This window comes from Aspergillus fischeri, genomic scaffold (assembly GCF_000149645.3).
Source record: "Aspergillus fischeri NRRL 181 1099437636263 genomic scaffold, whole genome shotgun sequence".
NCBI lineage: Eukaryota > Fungi > Ascomycota > Eurotiomycetes > Eurotiales > Aspergillaceae > Aspergillus > Aspergillus fischeri.
The window spans coordinates 376,078-396,106 of record NW_001509763.1 but is presented as its reverse complement, the minus strand read 5'-3'; the positions used below and the strand labels follow the sequence as shown (position 1 = coordinate 396,106).

The 20,029-nt window shown below is 50.8% G+C and overlaps 4 protein-coding genes across 4 annotated transcripts, besides 2 other annotated features; all 4 read right to left on the bottom strand.

Moving 5' to 3' along the window:
- Nucleotides 1-273: 273 nt before the first annotated feature.
- On the bottom strand, nucleotides 274-2,561 carry NFIA_025750 (transcription factor domain-containing protein; the record flags this gene model as incomplete). The annotated part of the gene is made up of 5 exons (XM_001261398.1): nucleotides 274-967; nucleotides 1,046-1,308; nucleotides 1,568-2,081; nucleotides 2,135-2,337; nucleotides 2,382-2,561. 5 exons carry the CDS (start codon nucleotides 2,559-2,561, stop codon nucleotides 274-276), a joined length of 1,854 nt encoding a protein of 617 aa, XP_001261399.1.
- Nucleotides 2,562-5,665: 3,104 nt separating this feature from the next.
- gprC lies at nucleotides 5,666-7,041 on the bottom strand (the record flags this gene model as incomplete). Its single annotated transcript, XM_001261397.1, has 2 exons — nucleotides 5,666-6,412; nucleotides 6,466-7,041. 2 exons carry the CDS (start codon nucleotides 7,039-7,041, stop codon nucleotides 5,666-5,668), a joined length of 1,323 nt encoding a protein of 440 aa, XP_001261398.1.
- A 6,565-nt stretch (nucleotides 7,042-13,606) lies between these two features.
- On the bottom strand, nucleotides 13,607-16,246 carry NFIA_025730 (uncharacterized protein; the record flags this gene model as incomplete). Its single annotated transcript, XM_001261396.1, has 1 exon — nucleotides 13,607-16,246. The coding sequence occupies one exon, from the start codon at nucleotides 16,244-16,246 to the stop codon at nucleotides 13,607-13,609; it is 2,640 nt and encodes an 879-aa protein (XP_001261397.1).
- A 901-nt stretch (nucleotides 16,247-17,147) lies between these two features.
- Nucleotides 17,148-19,933, bottom strand: NFIA_025720 (putative pre-mRNA splicing factor; the record flags this gene model as incomplete). Its single annotated transcript, XM_001261395.1, has 2 exons — nucleotides 17,148-18,296; nucleotides 18,407-19,933. 2 exons carry the CDS (start codon nucleotides 19,931-19,933, stop codon nucleotides 17,148-17,150), a joined length of 2,676 nt encoding a protein of 891 aa, XP_001261396.1.
- Nucleotides 19,556-19,619: a microsatellite.
- Nucleotides 19,582-19,619: a microsatellite.
- Nucleotides 19,934-20,029: the final 96 nt, after the last annotated feature.

Genomic DNA, 20,029 nt, shown 5'->3' with positions numbered 1-20,029 from the left:
GTCTATCTGTTGCCGTCCCGACTGATCAGAGGACAACTGTTGTGTCACCGCAGATCATAAAGTTTCGCGTCTCGAACTGAGAAGTACGCTTTCCGTCGGTGATGTCAAGAACGGAAGCCATCATGAAGATCAATAGAGACGAAGGCCTCGATAAGCACTATGCGTCAGAGTATCCTATTCAGTCGTATTCATGTCCTTGGCTGCATAGGCCAGCATCTGCCCGAGGCTTCTGGGTCCAATAACGTATGTGTACCAGTTGCACTGGCCATCGACCTAATGCGCAACCGTAAATCGAGTAAATAGCAAGCCGAATGATGAGGCTACCTCTGGAGTTCTTGCTCCATCGCGTGAGCTATTCGGTCTGTCCGACGAGAGTTCTGTCAGTTCAGCCAACGAAATCAACGGTAATCTCAGAATGGAGGTACCTCTCATTCCAGAAAGCGCCTCAAATGCGATTGCGCAGTTATTCAAACACTTGACAAGCAGCCGTAAGTTTTGATGCAGCTCGTTCAAAAGAGCAGTCAGAGAAGGGGTGTTTGCGAAATTGGACGCCTCCATGCGGCGATCGCGCAAAGCGCGTGCCTTCAGACAAAGCATCAACATCACATAGCCGGATTGCATTCCACAGCAGGCAAATGTGAGTATGCTTCGTGGAATCTCGACGCGGGTTGTCTGGGAGAGATATGGTGGGCTGTTGAGTGGGATCTCGTTGGTCGGGTTAGGAAAAGGAAGGTTGTTCAGTAAGGTGACGATGTTAAGGGCGCCGTGGAAGCAGATTTTTGAGGATTCGTGTGAGGAGAAAATGAAATGCAGAGGTGAGCTTGATGAAGGAGTTGAAGGCTGGGTGGTTTCTGCTCCACTGGCAGAAGGAGACTCGGGCTGGGTCTCAGATTCAGATACGGTGGGAGATGGTCCGAATTCGTACTGTCGTTGATGGAAACTGGGAATATCTTGGAAAGCACAAAGTCTGTGAGCCTTAATTCTGGCTCTAGTCATGAGATGTCAGTAATCATTTCTGTGTTGATGTTGTGAACAGTGTGCTCACGTGTGCAATCGAATTTCTGCAATAGCGATCATGATCTGGGAGGCCGCGACCTCTGGAGATTCCATTCGAGTTGGTACGATCTTGGGGGCAGACCGCGTGTCTCTGCATAGAAACAGCAATGATCCAATCTGAGAATCAAGACCCAACATTCGCTCCCGTATCCCAGAGTCACTTTGACCGGTAGCCTTCATTTGCTCGAGGTGAGTTATGAACGCGACTGTCTCAAGGAGCGTCTGCTGCGCCTCGACAGGAACCTTCCATCCCTTTGCGCAAAATGAGTACAGCAATACCTTATTTCGAAGATCGAACACATACCTCGGGAAGCGGTGTCACAAAATGAGGGTCAAACGGGTCGAATGTTGCAGGCTAACGATTTTTAGTCTCGTCAACAAACACCGCAGTGATCAGTAACCTACCATGCCGGTCACAATCGCTGCTTGACACGCCACCATGTACTGTTTGTAACAAGAATCTGTCAGCTGATTTGTCAAAGAAGACACCAGAGTGCTGACAACAACCAACCGTCATCCACCAGGTCCTCCGCCGGGCCTCCGCGTATTCATCCTCTTCAAGAGACTCATGCAACGACAATTTCATCGCTGATGTCAGCGCCTCATTTGCTCGATCGTTCATTGTGCATAGATTCCCTCGCTGTGCGTACTCATAGACGCTCAGAAGATTCAGAGCCAGAATCCCTTCTACATGCAAAGGCACCTTAGGATGAAACAGTGCTCTATCCGCATTGAGCACATTATTCGATGGGTTCAGCAGACTGGAATCAAGCTCTACAGCGTTCAGGGCATCTCGAGCAAAAGATTGCGCAAAACCCCTGCGAAGCTTCACATACTCTGCTCTCAATGGATCTGACTCATTCGGGTGTGGAATGAGTACCAGGAGGGCAGAGATAGCTAGACTGAGCGGGCTTGATGGCCGACACTCTGGCCACTGAGACAAGGGGCGGTTATATACGGGCAAACGTTCGGGTGGAGGTAGAATGGGGTGATAAGGATGGATGAAGACGTAGTAGGCATCTAGTCTGCTCTGATGATCAGCCACGGATGTCGTGCGTTGTTACTGCTAGGGTCTTACATATCCTCATCACTCCCATACAGTTGGACTAGGTCTGACACCAAAGAGGGATCCAGCTCATGTGTTGCTTCTCCTGGAATAGGAGCAAACACAGAGTCAAAGATGGATTCAATCTCCTCCATTGGCGTGTCGATACTGCGCAGTCCGGCCCCCGGTCCACTCATGCCTACTAAATGGCTCAACCACTCTACAGACAAGGAGAACTGTTAATATGTTATCCCAGAACCGGCGTACACACCAATCATACCATCTCCATCAGAGTTCGATGAGGTTCGTTCTTCCAGATCTCCTCCAGATCCGCCCTTTCCATCAAATGAGTCGCTAGCGTTGGCCAATTTTCTGCTATACCGTGGTCCTCCCCGTCTGCTAGGAATGTAGACGCATGTGTGGCCTTTCGCGATGCAGTTTGAGCAAGCAGTTTGGCCATCACAGCGAATCCGGGATGCACGGCTGTAGAAGGGAATTCTGTCAGATTCTGCGAATTCGAAACAGCTCTCAAGTCCAGAGGTATACACACCAGGAAAGGCAGGCGACTCTGACCGGAGGCCTACGAGACGGGGGATTATCGGGCACATCTGCTGTCGTGGTAGACATTGCTGCCACAACATCGACTCATTATTACACGGCCCTTCAGGGTTGTTGATAAGTCCAGCTGAGGAAAAATTCCAATCAGACCGCAGTGGCATACGTGGGGGGTTTCCTTCCCGTGATTGGGAAAAACGCAAAGCCCGATCGGGAAAAGCGAATCCCGACTTTGATGCCACTCTGTGGTGCATAAGGACAGCTTCATCTCCAGTTCATGGTTCACCCTTGAAAGACCTGAAGAGAGCACAGGATAAGCCTATTGAAACTGATGATCCGGCACAAACCGAGAAGCCACTCCGACGGCTATGGACTCCACGTTCACGAGATGTACGTCCATTCCGGAGGAATATTCCGCGAGTGGAGTTCCAACGTGGCTTGTGGCGTGCATCGCCCGATTCCCATTTCAGGTACCTAGTAGACGCCTCAATGGATGGCGGGCATTTTAGTGCCTGTCATTTCATTTCGAAGACGAGCAGTGCATGCAGATCTGGCCCAATTCAAATCCCGATTGCGACAGCTTCTGCGTGTCTATTCCTTGCATACTATTTATTGGCTTTGAGCACGGATGTACGAGCACCAGACCATGCTCAGCCTATCTATGCTTTGCGAGGGTATGCCGCCGGCCGAAAATTCTCTCGGCCGGCAGGAACTGACAGGCATTATAGCTCGTTTTGATCAATCCCTGCAGACTATTCGTATTTAGTGCGCTTGGAGGTGCGGATCGCGTCAGACCTCGGCAAAAACCTTCGGCTTGTCATTCGATTCCAGCATTATATTTTACAGGAAATGCTCTCAAGCTGTCGAGTCAAAGGTCGACGCTCAGGCCGGCAGAGTTTCCCACTGGTGCTCTACTGAGGTGATCAAGAAGTAGCTCACTGGCTTCATGGTCCCCCAAGTACGAGCCTTAGGAGCAAATCTTACGCCTTGCATCACGGGAAACCTCCACTGCAGGCAGTCGCAGCTCCATTCAAGTCAAATGAATCCTGAGACAAGTTCCCGGGCCAGTCCCGAACGGGCAGAAGCCGATGGCTGGCTCGGTTTGAAACAGGTTCAACACCCGAAACCCAGCCTTTGGGGTTGACAGTTCGGGATTTGGGTAGGGATAGGGAATTTTGTTGTGAGTTGCGACGGATTCTATACGTCTAGTGCTCACCGTGATACCCTGTGGGGTGTAGGCACCTGACATCGCCGCTCCCATTTCAGGAAGAGTGCGAGGGAGACCGACCGGAGCCGCTCAATACAGTCTCAATCCTCCAGCAAGTGTAGCTCTCCCAGTGGAGCGTCGTCGAAGCCGCCTTGAGACTGCTAACTCCCTCTATTTACGGTTCGGGTGAAGCTGCGACAGCACCGCTCAAACGAGATATGTCACGGTGACCGCCGTGATATACGAACCGGTCAGGATCAGATTCTAGCCTCTTGTATCAAATGTTATCCGTGAAGGTTGTATCGTCTTCGAGTCGTGAATTATTCCAGCGAAGACGTTCCTGGCTGCATTTTCCGTGCCTTGCCGTCGGTGACAGCTCGCTGTCCATACCGGAGAGATACTCTGTAGCGAGAAACATGGTCCTGAATGCTGTGAGTGTCAACCCCACAATCGGAACTTGCGCGTTGATTCCAGAGCTCGTCGTGGTTTTCTCAGGTAACTGAATATTCTCCGTTTTGTCCTTAATCAGCCAAGGGCGCATCCTTTAGATGACACATCGCTCGCCTTCCCCGGCGGCAACGTACCAAACAACACCCCAAGCATATGGCGATCTATGTCAGTAGCCAAGAAAGTCCACCATTTCAAAATATGCCCCCTGCCCTGCGCAGCCAGCTCTCGGATCCAGGAAACAGCCAACTGCACCTTCATGGGCTAGGTCCGCCGCAGCTCAGTCTTGGAGAAAGGTCGCGTGAGAAGCTTCCGCGTCAGCGCACGCAGCCTGGGTTCACACCGGCTCTCCCGGCCCCGTGATGATAGACAGCTTGAGCGGGTTGGAGTCGCATTTGTATAAGTCGGACCTGGAACACGTCAATTTGAACTCGAGGAGGACCTAGAAAGTAGAGCGCATATTGTAGGCCGCAGTCACGACTCGAACAGCCATGGTCGAGGGATATATATACCTGGAGTACCCATGCGGCAGTGGTAGCGCAGCATAGAAGATAACTCCACACTCCGTCCTCCCTGTCGCCTTCAACTAGGCATTTGGCGATATTCGATAAATGAACGTCTGTTTTAACTTGTCGTACCTTCAAACTTTATACAGTCATGGTTATTCTACTGCAGAACTTATATCCACATCCCCATCAGCTCCACCATGTCTTCCCCCACCATACTGGCGACGCCCGCATGTCGCAACCTTGCAATGGTCTCTGCAATGGCTATCTGCCTACGAATCTGGGATATTCTCAGCTTGTGACTCCTAGACTGATGATAAGCGCTATCCTCATTCACAAGTGGTATCCTTTCGGTAGCTACAGTTCGAATACTAGGCACTTCTACCCCGCATCTTAGCTTAGCTTTTACGGTGCGCACGCACGAATTCAGTCAACAGTGGTTTAATTATATAGTATGAGAAGAGTAGGTCAAGTCCCGTCATAGCATTGACCAAAGCCCGACAACCGAGCTCATCCGATAAGAAAGATCATCACCAATCATCAAGTTATAATGAGTATTTCGGCCCCGAAACAAGAGACAGAAAGAAAAGGAAAGAGATGCGAATATGGTATAGAATGTACAAGGAGTCACCGTCGCTGGAGTCGAGGCAGTGCCCGCTCAGCAGAGAAACCGGGATGAAGAATGGGAGTAGATGGGTGGGGCATCACTAGAAGTGTCGTACAGAGTCAAGGAGTCAAAAAGATGAGATGAAGATAGTGGTATATAGAAGCGACAAGGAACGTAAATGTGGACATCGTGTATCTAGATGGGAAGAGGGCATTATAGACGGAGGAAGACAAGAACATGCACTACCGACCCCACATCCGGGATGCATTCTCATGGCCCTTGACCGGGCGTTGCAACGAGTCTTTGCTGGACCGGTCGCTCCCTTCGGCTTCGGGGTATGCGGGTTCGTGGGTGATTTCGATCGTGGTGTGCTGGAACACCTTGCCCATGGGGGCCAATTCGACACCCGGCTGGACGATGTTGTCTGTTGATCCGTCGCGCGTCGTCGCATCGACGTTATCTTCCTCCTCGTCGCGACCTCTCCGGGTGCGCAGGACGCTGATGTCTGTGCGGGTGTGCTTGGGATCGGCGGTGATGGTGGTGAGGTGGTTGTCCGTTCTTCGGTTCTTGCTGCTGGCGAAGCGGTTGTAGCTGTGGTCTTCGCTCGGCTCGGATTCGAGGATGAGGTTCCGACGAGTGAGAGTATAGAGCAGCACGTCGACCAGACCGGAACTTGTGATGAGCGCTCCGGCGACACAGAAATAGGCGAGACTAGGTGTGTTGCCCCGAGCGGTAGCCATTCGGCCGGCCGCCAGCGGAAGTGAAAGCACAATGTATGCGATAGGGTAGATAACCATGTATCCGATGACTCGACGGAGACGCTTCAGACTGGCCGTGTGGCTGCTTCCCAGAATCGCGGATTGTTTGATTTGCGCGCGTAATTGGAACCACATGACGGCGTACAGACAGACCGTGCCGAATTCGGCCAGGAAAATCCAGATGTAGTGTGTCCACAGACGGATGGCTTCGTACTCCTCACTGATCCAGCACTTTGATCGGTTAGCATTGTTAGTTCAGCGGGAAGGGTGATGGACATGCTTACCCAGGCGCCAGACGGGATAAACACAAGTCGGCCGTGTGCAGCAAGCGGAATAATAACCAGAATAGCGACGAAGACCCAGAGCCCAACAACTCCGAGTACAAAGATTCGGTAGCTCAACTTATGGCCCATGGCGACTAGAAGGAATGTATGGATGGCGATGGCGAGCACAAAGAGGCCACTTGCTGGGTCTCCGATTTGCAACCAAAATCCCTGCAGGAAGCATGCTGCCGACGAAGCTTCTATTTTGTCCTCCGCAATCCATTTTATACAGAGTAGGAAGGCGAGCGACTGTTGGAGATCGGCGATGACCAGGTTGTAGATGAGAATGATATATTGGTTGTATCCGATGTACCGCTGATAATTTGAGCGCCAGAAAACAAGACGGTATGTGATGAAACAGATCAGAATAAGTGTTGCGATAAATGAGAGAATGGCCATCACAGCCACTGCGATAAGACCTTTGTGTTGCGTAACTGGTAGTGGGTTGATATCGTATGTGATACCATCGTCGCTGTATGCCAGCCGGCGCGACAGGCCATGACTCTCATCTTGCCTGGCCCCGGCCAGATACAACATTTGGAAAAGACTCATTGCTCTCGAAGGTTCCTGGTGATTTCACGGCCCTATATGTGTCGCAGTCATCGTCTTCACGGAATCAGGCCGGTATAGAAGAGCTGATGAGTAAGATGATCACCCGGAAAAAATGATGCTGTCCAACACGACAAGATATTTGAAGATCTCCAAACGAAGGGAAGGGAACCAGGGGAAACGACCGAAATGAGAGAAAGGGAAACAGAAATAGGAAGAAGAAAAGCTCAATAGTCGAGCAAGAAGGAAATGATCAGTGAGGATGCGAAGAAAGATTTTAGCCACAGCCGTGCTTTACGCCCATTGCCATCAACTCCCAACTGAGCCAAAGTAAGTCAGCCACGGAACCAGCAATGATATGGTTGATACTAGCGCGCAATCAGCAAAGCAAAATGTCAAAATTAAAAGTTAAAACCATTGGAAAATGAACATAATGTGAATATTATTAATAATAAGATTGTTCGGGTCCTGAATTGGTGGTGTGGAGAGTTGATCAGCGCAATCACAGCCAGAAGGCCAACGATCATCTTTAGCCCTATTACATAGTATTGTACTAGAATTATCTAGTTTTGCTCCACCAGGAGAGAAACAACCCCCCTCTCCAGGCCGAGGAATTGTGAGAAAGGGGCAAGTCAACGTTTGCCGTTAGGTGAGTGGAGTTTAGAATTTTGCAGTGGTCGACTATCGAGTACAAGGATGCTGCACTGTGATCTTTGGACACGGACATCACCGCCCGTCAGATTCGGGAGAAATCCGTGCTCAAATGGATAAAGAGGACCCAGGTGATAGGGCAAAGGAACATTATAAATTGGTCGACTAGCTCTTAAGGTTTGTGTCCTGAACCACTACCGGCTATTTTGCATATTGACCTCTGGATGCACTTGTGCTGCGGCCAGGGGTTGCGTAGGACGGCCATTGTTCATTCGCTGCTGTTGCAGGGGGGAAGACCGACTGGCGGGTTAGAATCATTTTCGCCATAGTAACTCCGAACTAGGTTCCAGGCACGTAGCTCAGGGCGAGACGTATATTAAGTTGCATTGTTGACAATGTTGGAAAGTTAGAAACGAGCCTCCTTGACTTCAAGGAGTGCTGGGGAAAAAACAGGAACAGTTTGATTTGCCACCACGGAAAACGTTCAATTGGACGGCCAAGGAAGTCCGGGTAATGAGATCGTATTACTGCTTACGGAGACACGAGGGGAGGCACCAAAACCCCGCAAGAACAAAACCAACAAGACTTTCTGTTTCTGGTTACCGAAGACTCAGACTTTGGCTTAGCATGCACGAGATTTAATAGACCAGCGCTCAAATCGCGTTAGATCGCCGACACCTCTCCGGATTGGGAACTCCAAAACAGTCACCAAGGCTCACTATGGCGATTCACGTGTGCAACTGCGAGTCTGCGATGACCACGGAGATGGACAGTATGAAGGAGTATCAAGGATAAGAACTTGAATACGTATTGGTGAAGCTTGACGACGATCATCCCACTTTGGTACTTGGCAACCTTGAGTCGATTGAGCCAAATAAGCTTCTTCGAGGACGGAATTGTATTGCAGTTCAATGTGCCATGGGGAACCCACTTGTAGCCGAAAGACAACATCAAAAATGACCAGAAGACTGAAGTGTTCGGCTCGACGATAGTGCGCTCTGGAGGTACAAGAGGAACTTGCATTACCCGAAGCAGATCATGTGCGGTACTACTCCGCGATGCTTGACGCGTACGGAGTACAACAGTGAACGTGTGCCGTCTCCCCTGATGCTGGTATTCAAGCAGGCCTACAGCTACTCTGTAGAGTAGTAGACGGCAGTGACTTTTCTAGAAATATCCTGTTTAAACATGATATGGTTAGCTGGGGACTGCAAATGAAGGATAATTGCTGTTCGTCGACGCCGCCATGATGCCATGTTTGAGGCATTGAGACAACCTCAACTGCAAATGCAACGCAACAGAGGCTGTTTAGGGAACCGGTGACTGATATGCTTTGCATCATTTGTTGTATTGAGTGGCTTGCGTCTAGGCTCGTGGCCACAAAGCCACAATGTAACCAAATCATTAAAAAGGAATGTTCCTCCCCGCATTTGTGGGTCATCGGCTGGGCTGTTTCACAGCTAGGCCAATCTGACGCAACTCATTCCTCTCCGGGTTAAGATATTCCTCAAGTCAGGAACTAAGGATTCACAATTGGTTAATGTCTTGGATATGATGGACGATCGACAATGACAAACCATCGCAAGCCTCAGTGCCAACGCGGCCGATTCTTGGGATTAGTACTTTTTCAAGGTATTTGAAATTTCCAGGTACTTTGCGTCACGTGATCTGTGGCTGCCACGCGAGGTTCCAGTCTCGAGTCCTGCTGATTCTCTTCCTTTTAACCTGCTTATGCTTTACACAGGTAGATAGAAAATCAAGTAGTCAACACTACTTTGACGTACTTCTTTCAGAAGTTCAGAACTGTTTGGATCCATCATTGCTCCCTGTTGACTGTCCTTTTCCATCCACATGCATAGTGCTTGTTCTTGCTTGAGCATCCAGGTGGGCCCCTTAACGCGGGCCATCAGGACTACTAACGACTAATATCACTAATATCCAATTACCGCCAAAGCTGCGGACCATCAACCAGACTCATCGAAGATCGGGGGCTTCCTGATCATCATCATCACTGTCCCCATGCATCTGATCGAAGTATGCCTTCACTTAGCTGCTATGATAGAAATACTCCCAAAGGCAGTTTGGCTCTCGACCTGTACTTCCTGGGTATCGTCTACTTGCTCAGTGTGTACCTTTCCATGACAGAAACGACTACATTGTCATGGGTGGGTACCTTTTGTTCTGCACCAATATAGTCAGGACGATAACGGAAATCTACTGGACGCCATCCACAGCCAGCATCAAAGATAGCTACTCTGTACATAGCTCATCACGTTAATAATATCTCTGGTACTCCGCACAGCATCTGAGTGGGTTACGGCCCATACCAGACCCACGAATCCCGGTCGGTGTGACTTTCCGATTCCGCGAAAATTTTCCTGGGTATCAAGCTCTATTACGGCATCGCTTATCACTGTCAACTTGTCAGGGCCTGAAGAATGAACGCAAATCGGTTACCGTTATTATTCAGTGAGACTTTCTGCTAGATGCGCCGACCCACCAATCTTGCACCGCAAAGACAAACTAGGTATGCAGTACGGCACTTCCCAAGGCTTCCTTCCAAGCAAATCTGCAGTCGAACCTCGGCTTGGCCGGCTCTGGTGAGACCGGGTTGCCCCCACAAGAAACTTGGGAGTAGCGGTCACCGAAGACAAGACAGATTAAGCAAGGTGTTGGATAAGTGACGACTCGTGCATGGTTCCATGAACATGGTTCCTTGGTCTGTGGGATTCATTACCGAAAACTTGCGCTTGTCAATCAACAATCTGATATGAGACGTCGAATTCTTGCCGGTTGAGCAATTCAAATTTCTACAGACTCCAGCAACTACCTTTTCCGAGGAAAGGCTCCTGCACCCCTGAAGATCCAAAGGGGGATGGGGGATTCCCTCGGGACTCGGTTTCGACATGCTTCTAGAATCCGCACGCGGCAAATACCTGCTCGCAATACGGACTCCTTCCGTAGTCAGCGATCCCATTGGTGAATTGACGGTGATTATTGTTATTATTGTCCTCTGTCTTTGCTGTATTCTTGAGCATGATAGGCTGAAGCTAATATATTTACACTTCTGGGACTTGCACCATCCCAACATGACCCCAATAGTATGGTCTACTGTGAATTTATCATATTGTTTCCGTCCAATTGCATGACCGGAGGTACCTTTGGTCTGAAGCTTATCATAATACCCCAGACTCGGACCTTCGCAGGTCGGCATACAAAGCAGTTAGCCAAGAGATGTCTTTTCAAGGAAAACGGAGAGCAAGCCTACAAAGTACTCTCTTTTCTCGTCACACTGAGAAATATGTGGAGATTAACCATCATTTGCAAAGGACCGGCCAATTTCAGCAGCCAAGCCCGTCATTTATTTGATACAGGGGCAACTGGTTAAAAATGGGTCTGTTTTATCAAGTACGAAAAGATTGATACCTGATCATGCTGTCGTAATATTCAGTCTACAAGGCCAAGGCGCTTCTACTGTATAGTTGCCATCAAAAATTGACGGTGGACGTCATACTCTCAAGATTACGACACTCAATGAAGTGTTTTATGGGCACGCTCGCGTTTACGCCTCGTGAAAAATCAAGTTATGCCGCTTTTTCTGATTACTCTTCAGGGCTAGTCTAATTGTGGTCTTATCACACTCGAGATGAGGCTGCAGCGCTTGAGGAGTTGACAATCGGTTGGCTTAAGCTTGAAGGATCATTTACCTTGCACTAAGTCGATCAATTGGATATCTGCAAAGCCAAATATGACCCTCCCTTCCAGACATGGCGTGCTCAGAATCCTGCAAGCTCACCGTTGCTTGTCTGTGTTTGGGGCTTAATGACCTATGTCTTGTCATTTGACACGCCGCGGCAGTAGTCCGAGGTTATTCGAGGACCCTGAACTCACTTTGTTGCTCCTTGTCGAGTTTGTATTCTTCTATTGCCCTCTGTTTCCGGACTCTTCGTATTACATCCTCCCCGATCCGAGTCAACGGCAATGTGGCGTAGAGATCATTTCGTACTTTCTACTAGCTGCATTCTTCATCATTGACCGCAAATCTTCGACTGATGCCCAATCTACAAACTTCAGAGTATAAGCATTTCGACTCGAAAACTGTAGACTTGGTCGGCTCACAGCCTCATTGCTGCCATTATGCCATCATTCTTGACCAAGCAAGGTCGGACCGTCTGACCAGGTGAAGAAAGGAAAATCAATAATTCGTTCCTTGGCCGATGCGCCAAAAGAGCTATTATCGAGAACGAGCCAAACACGAGCCTTAACCGGGCCGGTCACTGTCACATCCAAATTCACATTCACATTTTAAGGTTCACTGCGCCCTGTGCAGCACTGCAAACCCTGACCCTGGCCCTGACCAATTCCCGGCCGAAGGCAGGAAACTACACTGCAGTGCTGGAGGATCAGCGCCAGGATCATTGTGGTGGCTGACAGCCTCAATGTCTATTTCCCAATTATGCAATCCTTCCATCTTGAATCGAATTCGGAGGTCCCCGTATCGTATTTATCTAGCTCGTATCACATGGGGCGGCCATATCGGCTCAACCCCGGATTTCCACCGCTTCTGGAATCGGAGATCCTTCTCGCTCTCAGACCTCGTGCGCCGTTTCTAAAGGTCAGCAGTGCATAGAAATGCACAAATGCAACAAAAAAATCATTTGTTTGTTTTTTGGTTTGTTTCTGCTGTATCTTTTCTAGGATAGTTCCGGAGTCCTCTGTAGCGTATACCGGTCTCCTTTAGAAGTTAGACTCGACTCGATACCGCCGGAACCATATTTAAGAGTCCCATGGACTGCACGCGCCCGAACCATGGAAAGCAACTCGTGGTCCGCGTGTAGGTCCCATCCCAAAGTCAAACTTGCGTTCGACTCAGGATAACTGAACCATAGCCGCAACCAAGGAACCAGGGCACCTGGCATCAACCAAGATCAGTTGAATCGAATCGAAGCTCGTCTTCGATCAGCGTATTTGGTTTTTGGTCAGAGCAACTTTTTTGTCGTTATTTTATGTGGTATACGAGCATATGCCCCGATTGAGAATGGCTACCTTCATAGTTAGGGAATACCCCAGCTGAGCTCTAACCCCAGTCACACGACACTCACTGCCATGATCTATTGAATGCTAGTATCTACCCCTCACCAGCCTGGGAACAAATCAGATCCAGTCCCGAGTTCAGGGGTGGAGGCACCATGGTTCTGTATCCCGTAGTCGGTAAGTTATCAATTATTATTGTTGGAATTCCTAAAGTTAAGAGCCGGGTTAACTGTCTTGGGTTCTTGGTCCGAAGCTTCAGGCACTGAGTTTAGTTTATTGTTTGTTGTACTCCGTATACGAGGGGTTATTGCACTGATTGGATCGAGATTTTGATGTTATTGATTTGATAGACTGGATAGTCCTGGGAGGTTATATTTTCATGTGACTGCGATGAGGTACATGTAGATCTTGTCTACTATCCAGTAATGAAAAGGGGTTTCTGGTTGATGAGAATCACATGCAGAAAGCGCGGTCTGAAGCTGACAGCCTGGGTAGAGTCGGTGTTCATGCTAATGCTGTTCATCTACGGAACAGATGGATTCATGGATCTTCATGATTCAGTAAGTGAGACCACTATTCAGAGCAACAGCCGAGTAACATCCTCACTCAACCTCCGAGTAAAGTACAACAGAAGCAGGAATACCAATCTGCCGAAAGTACATGTACAATCCCTATTCTCATCGTCTGTCTCATGTCCTCATTCCATATCTTACGCTTCGTTGCGATCGTAACTACATCGTTTCTCGTCGTCGTGGGTCTTCCCATCGACTTCCGTAAAGATTAATCAACCTGATTCGGGATAGAGTCATTAAACATGATCATCGTCGGTAGAGTAAATTCGAAACCTTTCCAAAAAGCTTCAGTCAAGTCATCTCCTTCGCGAGCCTCGATCGCGATCGCGGCGGCTGGGATGTGACTCTTCCTCTTCCTCGTCTTCCTCCTCGACGGGCGCAGGCGTGCGTCGTTCAGTGCGTCGCTTGGGTCGTCGTCGACGGTTGGAACTGATGTTGCTGGCCGAGTCATCAGGTGCCAGTGATCGGTCATCGTCAATTCCATCGTCCTCCGTTCCGCTTTCCCAGGTACCCAAGGCGGACGATGGAGTGCCGAGTCGTGCCTCGACGTACGATCCGCGGCGGTTCTGATTGGCGATGGACAGGCCTGCTCCGCGTTCACGTAGCGTGCGCCGGACGGCCTCCGCTTTGCAGTGAAGAGCTTCAAAGGCGTCCTCGAGGGCTTCCATTCCAAGGAAAATCTCACGCTCAATCTCAGCAAGGGCCGCAATCTCCGTCTCCTCGTCCAGCGCAATGGGCCCACCGAAGGATGCAGGCGATGATGAATTAACGCCGTACGGCTGACTGGCCGGTCGGACGCCACCTTCCATGTGGCTCGGTGTCGGACCGCGGGACATTCCTCCTGTTGTAAAAGGCGTGTTCGATCGGCTGCTACTCCAGCGTGTGGGGGTCGCGCCTGGGATGCCGGGGATCGGATCCTCAGCGCCGCTGCGCAGGAAGCCATCAAAGCGGCCCGAGATGAGGATATCCCATTCGTCATCGCTGATCGCAGCAAGAGTCGCGAGTACATGGTGGATGCCGGGGTTGTTCAACATATAAATTGCCGTTTCAGGGTCACGCGGCAGAGTGGATAGCCGGTAGAGGCGTTGAATGGCGATTGACGATGACACAAGCGCCTGCGGTTTAGCTCGAGGCTGCTGGTCGTCCGTCCGAGGGGTGGGTGTCGACGTGGACGTAATACCCAAAAGCGAGCAGAACAATGGACGCAGCTCGGGGCCAAGATGTGTCAGCATTGCAAAGGTCAACGTCTCGTCATCCACCTCCTCGGGAGCACTGGTAGGCTGTGCGACTTGTTCATTCAACCACTTATCCACTGCAGCCTTGGTCTTGCGCGACTGCCGGAGATAATGATCACGGTACTCTTCGGGTACGTCAATGTCCATCTTTTGCATGGGAATGTGCTCGTCGCCCGACAGGTCGGCTTCTACTGACGGAGCCATCATAAATGGTGGCCAGCTAGGCAGTTCTCTGCGACCAGATACCAGCTCGAGCACCTCACCCCAGCTCACTCCTGATGGACGTTCTTCCATCTCATCATGATCACACATCAGGCAGTGACAAGATTCGGACGAGATGTCACGCGCAAACACCGCTTCCAGCCGGTCGAGAAGCCGCCGAGCGACAGAACGGTACCCCGTCGCCACAGCGAGCGAGCCATTCTTGACCATGACGTGTTGATAGTCGTCGAGAAGACGATTGAACGGATCAAAGACTTTGGCAGCCGCAACAGCAGGCTGCAACTGCTGCTGAGGAGGCAAATCTGGGTGCTCCGGGCCCAGCAGTAATGTCTTCGGTACTCGGTGGTCCAGACCGCCATTCTGTAATAGGTAGTCAACTCTAGGGATAGAAACGGGCACCTCTGGCGGCGGAGGAGGGGGAGGGGGAGCGCCGAATGTGGAATTAGCGGTTGGGGGACGACCATAATCAAATGCGATATCAACCGGCGAACCGCTCCCTGGTCTAAACGAATGTGACATAGACGACCGCGTCTGGTTTCGTGAAGGCGGTTTGACAGGAGGTGTTTGTGGTTTCCGGGAAGTGATCGATGGCTGATGCGGTGCAATCGTGGCGTCAGACCCGTTTGCCGACCCTGACCCAACTTCACGCACCGTCGCGGGGGATCGAGGCGGGGACAGAGTACCCCGGCTTGATGAGCGCTTGGGGAGCTTGTCCTCGTCAGCGATCTTCGCTTTGGAAGACTTTTTGCTTGCAACCCGAGCCGGTGTATCCTTGTCTTTGTTGGATTTCGGAGTCTCTGGCCTCGCCGTTTTGCTTGACTTGGACGCTTCATCTCTTTTCGAGCGCAGACTGGAAGACGACCTTGTAGACTCAGCTCGAATTCGAATCTTCGTCTTCATATCTTTGGGTTTCACTTTCTTCTCCTCTGCCGCCTTCTCTTCCTTGTCGCCGACCGTGCTTCCCTTGCGGGAAGAGCCCTGATCCAGACTCGTCAAGGGCGGGCTAGGAGGCGCATGCCGACTATCCGTACGATGCTTGTTGTCTGCATCCCCGCTCTCTTTATTCTCCTCCGTCAAGTCGGTCGGGTCCGGCGTGGGAATACTCGGTTTGCTGACGGCCTCTCTGCTATGGGCTTTCGAGAATGTAGGGTAGGGCAGACTGGTTCTCGACTCGAGGAAAGAGGCCGTAGCGGAACGGCTGGCGGCGTCGACGCCCGGCATGGAGGACCGACGCTGCTGGCGCGAGGCGGAGATGGAAGTAGATAACGATGTGGTGGACGAGTGACCCGTGGGAATGTCACGGTCTCGATCCTTGGTTGAGGGGCGGGAGGGCCGTCCGTGGGACGAGCGGTGATGACGTTGTTTGGGCTTTGACGATGTAGAAGATGAGGAGGATGGCTTTCTGTCCCGGTCCCTGTCGCTATCTCTGTCATTTAGTCTCAAGGGAAATAGCATGACAGGATGAGAGAGGTCCGACATGGGTAGGACTGGGCTGGGATGAATGGACGAAGAGATGGAAGACGACAGGGCGGTCCCGTCGGTTCTTCGGCGTCTCTGTTCGACCGGAGTTGTGTGTTTCGTCTAGTTACCTCGTCAAAAATAGCAGTCAAGTCAAGAGGAAGACTACCTCGTGGAGGTCGAGATGCTGTGCCACAGTTGAAGTGAGATCGTCTGTCTGTTGGCAGTATGTCGTCTGGCGCTTAATTTGAGAGGAGGGCCGCACTGCTCACTGGTCGGATACCGGGCAGGGCGCTTGTGTCACTCATGCCGCCGTATGCGAGAGAACGTGATCGAAAAAGAAAGTTTGACAGTCCGAGTAATCAAGACGATCAAAATGGTGTTGCACGAGAAGATCGAGCAAAGAATTAGTGCATCAAACAGAGAGAAGGAAAGATTCGATGGGGAAGAATTATGCGGTGAGGAGTGGAATCATCGTTTCTTCCCCGCGCAGTTTGGGCTAGTCCGTGGGCGTAGTTGGGTTGGAGAATCAATTTGGGGGTGAGAGAGTGACGTGGTGCTGCATGGAAACCCGATGGGCAGGATAGTAAGGCTACAAGGGCAGATTTATTTCAGACAATTACTGCGAAGAGGACAGTAAAGGTTTCAGTCTGACAATAATCTACGATGTGTTCTTGTTGCTGCTGTTCCACCGGGTAGTTTGGGTACCGTCATTTACACCTCAGGCAACGAACTGATCGATGCCTCGCGATGTGTCTGAGCGTCATCCAGCATTGTAACAGAAACGTCGGATTTTCTGGATTTTCCCTATGACCAATCTCCTACAGGGTATCTTTTGATTTGAATTCAATACCTCAACTCCTGTTCCCAAGCAACCCAACGCCGTCTTCCATAATCAACCAAGCTCAAATCCCGGATGCGTTCAACTCCATGCTGTCAGACCATTCGCGACCTTCTTAACAGGCGACATCTCCAACACAAAATGGCCATCCTGTTCCTGAGCCACGCCTCCACGGCGTGCAGCACGCATCATCTTCTCGCTGGCTCGTTTGCGCTCGCCCGTGTGCCGATCCCAGATCCAGCCTTCCTTGAGCCACATCCACGTCAAATATGCCCGGAGCTCCTTGTCCTGTGGTAAGACCGATTTCCATTCCGGTTCAAAATTTGCTGATGCCGCGCCATTGCCTTTCCAGTCCTTCGCTAGTCCCCGCAGCTCATCTCGGCAGAAGATGCGCCAGCTATCCAAGGAGTACGGGCCCACACCAGGCAGATGTGCGATCTCCCATGCTACACGTGTGTCGTCCTCGTCGTCGCCGATGCATTCCTCGCGGCCGACGTCTTTTCCATCCATCTTGCGTGGGTAGTGCAGTCTGCGGTATCGTCTGCCCTTCGTCGGCGGACGATCCAGCCATGTCTTAGCAAGATCGATGCATTTTCTCGCTCGCTCGTTTTGAAATCCCAAAGAATGGATCATAGAGACCAACTTCGAAAATTCGGCTGTACTCATGTCCTGGGCTGTCGGGAAATGGTCAAAAACTCGGAAGAGAACTGGCAAAGCAACGCCTCCGCGAGTCCGATTTAGAAAGATCGTAGCGATAAGCAGACGAAATGGATCATGTGCGAGCTGCTCTTGCACCAAACCGAATGTGGGTGCGTCGATCGAAGGGAAAGGCAGACAGGAGTCGGGATCCGTGAGCGGCTTCGGGAAGTAAGGAGACACTTTAGGAGGCCTAGGGCGAAGTGTCATAACGAACGGAACGTCCGGGTCCACAGTCAATGCGCTTTTCAGTGGAGTCCTAGGAACCCCTTCCGCAGGTCTAACAAAGGTCTCGCCTAGGACGGGCGGTTGTATCACGTCACGCAAAGAAGCATCATGATCCAAGATGCCATCGTCACACTGCACATCACTCAGGTCCGACTCCGAGTCAGAGTCCAGAAAGTCAAATGGTAGGCCAAACTCGGTCAATATCTGCCGAGCTTTCTCAGGAATAGGCTTGTAATCTCGAACATAATTAGCAAAATAGGTAGTGGGTATCTGGCTGCGAACACTCGACGCCAAACCATCCACTTGCTGATGGCTCGTAAAATATTTTGACTTCACCTCATCGCTGGCGGTCACACCTTGCGAATCATCGGTGTTTAAAAATCCAGAGTCCAAAAAGGGTCATCCAGGATGAGAACGTCCTTCTCAAATCTGATATCACCACTGTCCTTCCGGCCGAACTTCTTGGTCGTAGCATCCTCTTCAATGTGACGATCTTCAGCTGCAAGGTCTTGAATCTCCGAGTCCTTCAGGCTCTCCCGATATTTCTCGGTTCTTCTCTTCCTGCGGCTCCGGCGCTTTCTGTGATTCTTCTCTTTCCTGGCCCTGGCGGTGCTCTCCTCGCGCGTTTTCGGCTTATCCGAAGGAATAGGATTCGCTGAATGTGCGTCTGGGACAGCTGTAGCCGATTTTTTGAGTCCATCAGAGTCACTTTCCAGACAAATGGGTTCATCTTTGGAATTAGCAGGTGAGCGCAGAGAGTGCTTAGAAGAAATAGAGGCGCTTGCTCTGTTGTTGCGTTTCTCTGGCGTGATAAAAGAGAGACCGTTCGATCTGTCGTCTTTCGACGAACGACCGGACTGCTTGCTGATGCTTGGGCGTCTCTTGGGTAACTCTTCCGCAGGCGATATGCTCTCCAAACCCTCGGGCTCAGTGGCACTAGCAAAGAAGTCCTCAAGAGGATACTCGGCCTCAAGATCGATTACCTCACGCTTGGAATCGTTGTGCGAGTCAGCCATTGAGGTAGTACGCTTCTCCTGCGAAGACTGCGAAGATTGCGATCTGCTCTTCTTCGGTTTCTGTTTAGCCGCGTCGCCATTCGACCGCTTCCTTTTCCGATCCATTTTGGAGACGTTCGAGGACCTTCTTCTCTTGCCCCCCACGTCATCAATCTCGTCACCAAATTCTGAGCCTTGGGTATCGACATAGTCTTTTCCATATAGTTCGAGATATGTCTTCCTCACGTAGTTTGTCAACCTGTCGATCGAGTGCTCGTCCATTCCAGTCGATTTCGCTTGTTCATAGAATTCGCACACAAAGGTCCGCCTTTTGGACCGCCTGACAGGATATGAACCACTACGCATAAATGAATGCGATGCAATGAAATCCAGCAAGCGAGCCTGCGCTTCTGGTTCAACTGAAGCGAAAACAATATCTTCCTCAGCGATGTCATCGTCGACAGGGTTCCCGTTGGCTTTAGCATATGTTTTATTACTATGGTGCTCGTCCTCGATGTTGTTATCGGCCACCTGGATTTTCACGGATTCGACAGACGTAGCAGGGGTGAGGTCGTCCTCATCCTCATCCTCGCCTTCGTCCTCGTCGTCGTCTTCGTCGTCGTCTTCGTCGTCGACATCAATTCTGGTAATACTCCTCTTCGATCCGATGCGCCGCTGAGACATCTGGCCCGTCGAGAAGTAAGGCGACTTCTTGTGACCAGTTCTTTTGCCGACGGAGGCTCGACTAGTCCCACGCTCTCGCTGTGGAGAGTCATTCGCCCCGTCCATGGAGATGCCACTATTGTATGCGTCGAATGAGGCGTCGAAGCTAGGTTCGTCCGAGAGGATCTCGTCCACGGTGCGAATGTATTGCCCATCGAAGGGTTCGTAGGAGTCCAACTCGACAGTGGGAGGGGAGATGACGACGGAGACAGCGTGAGGTGACATTTCGGGCGCAGTCACAGACTGTTGTAATTATTCCTGGTGCTGGTAAGTAGTTTGATGTGCTTGCAGTTGTTGAAGCAGGAGGTCTGAGTGTTGTAG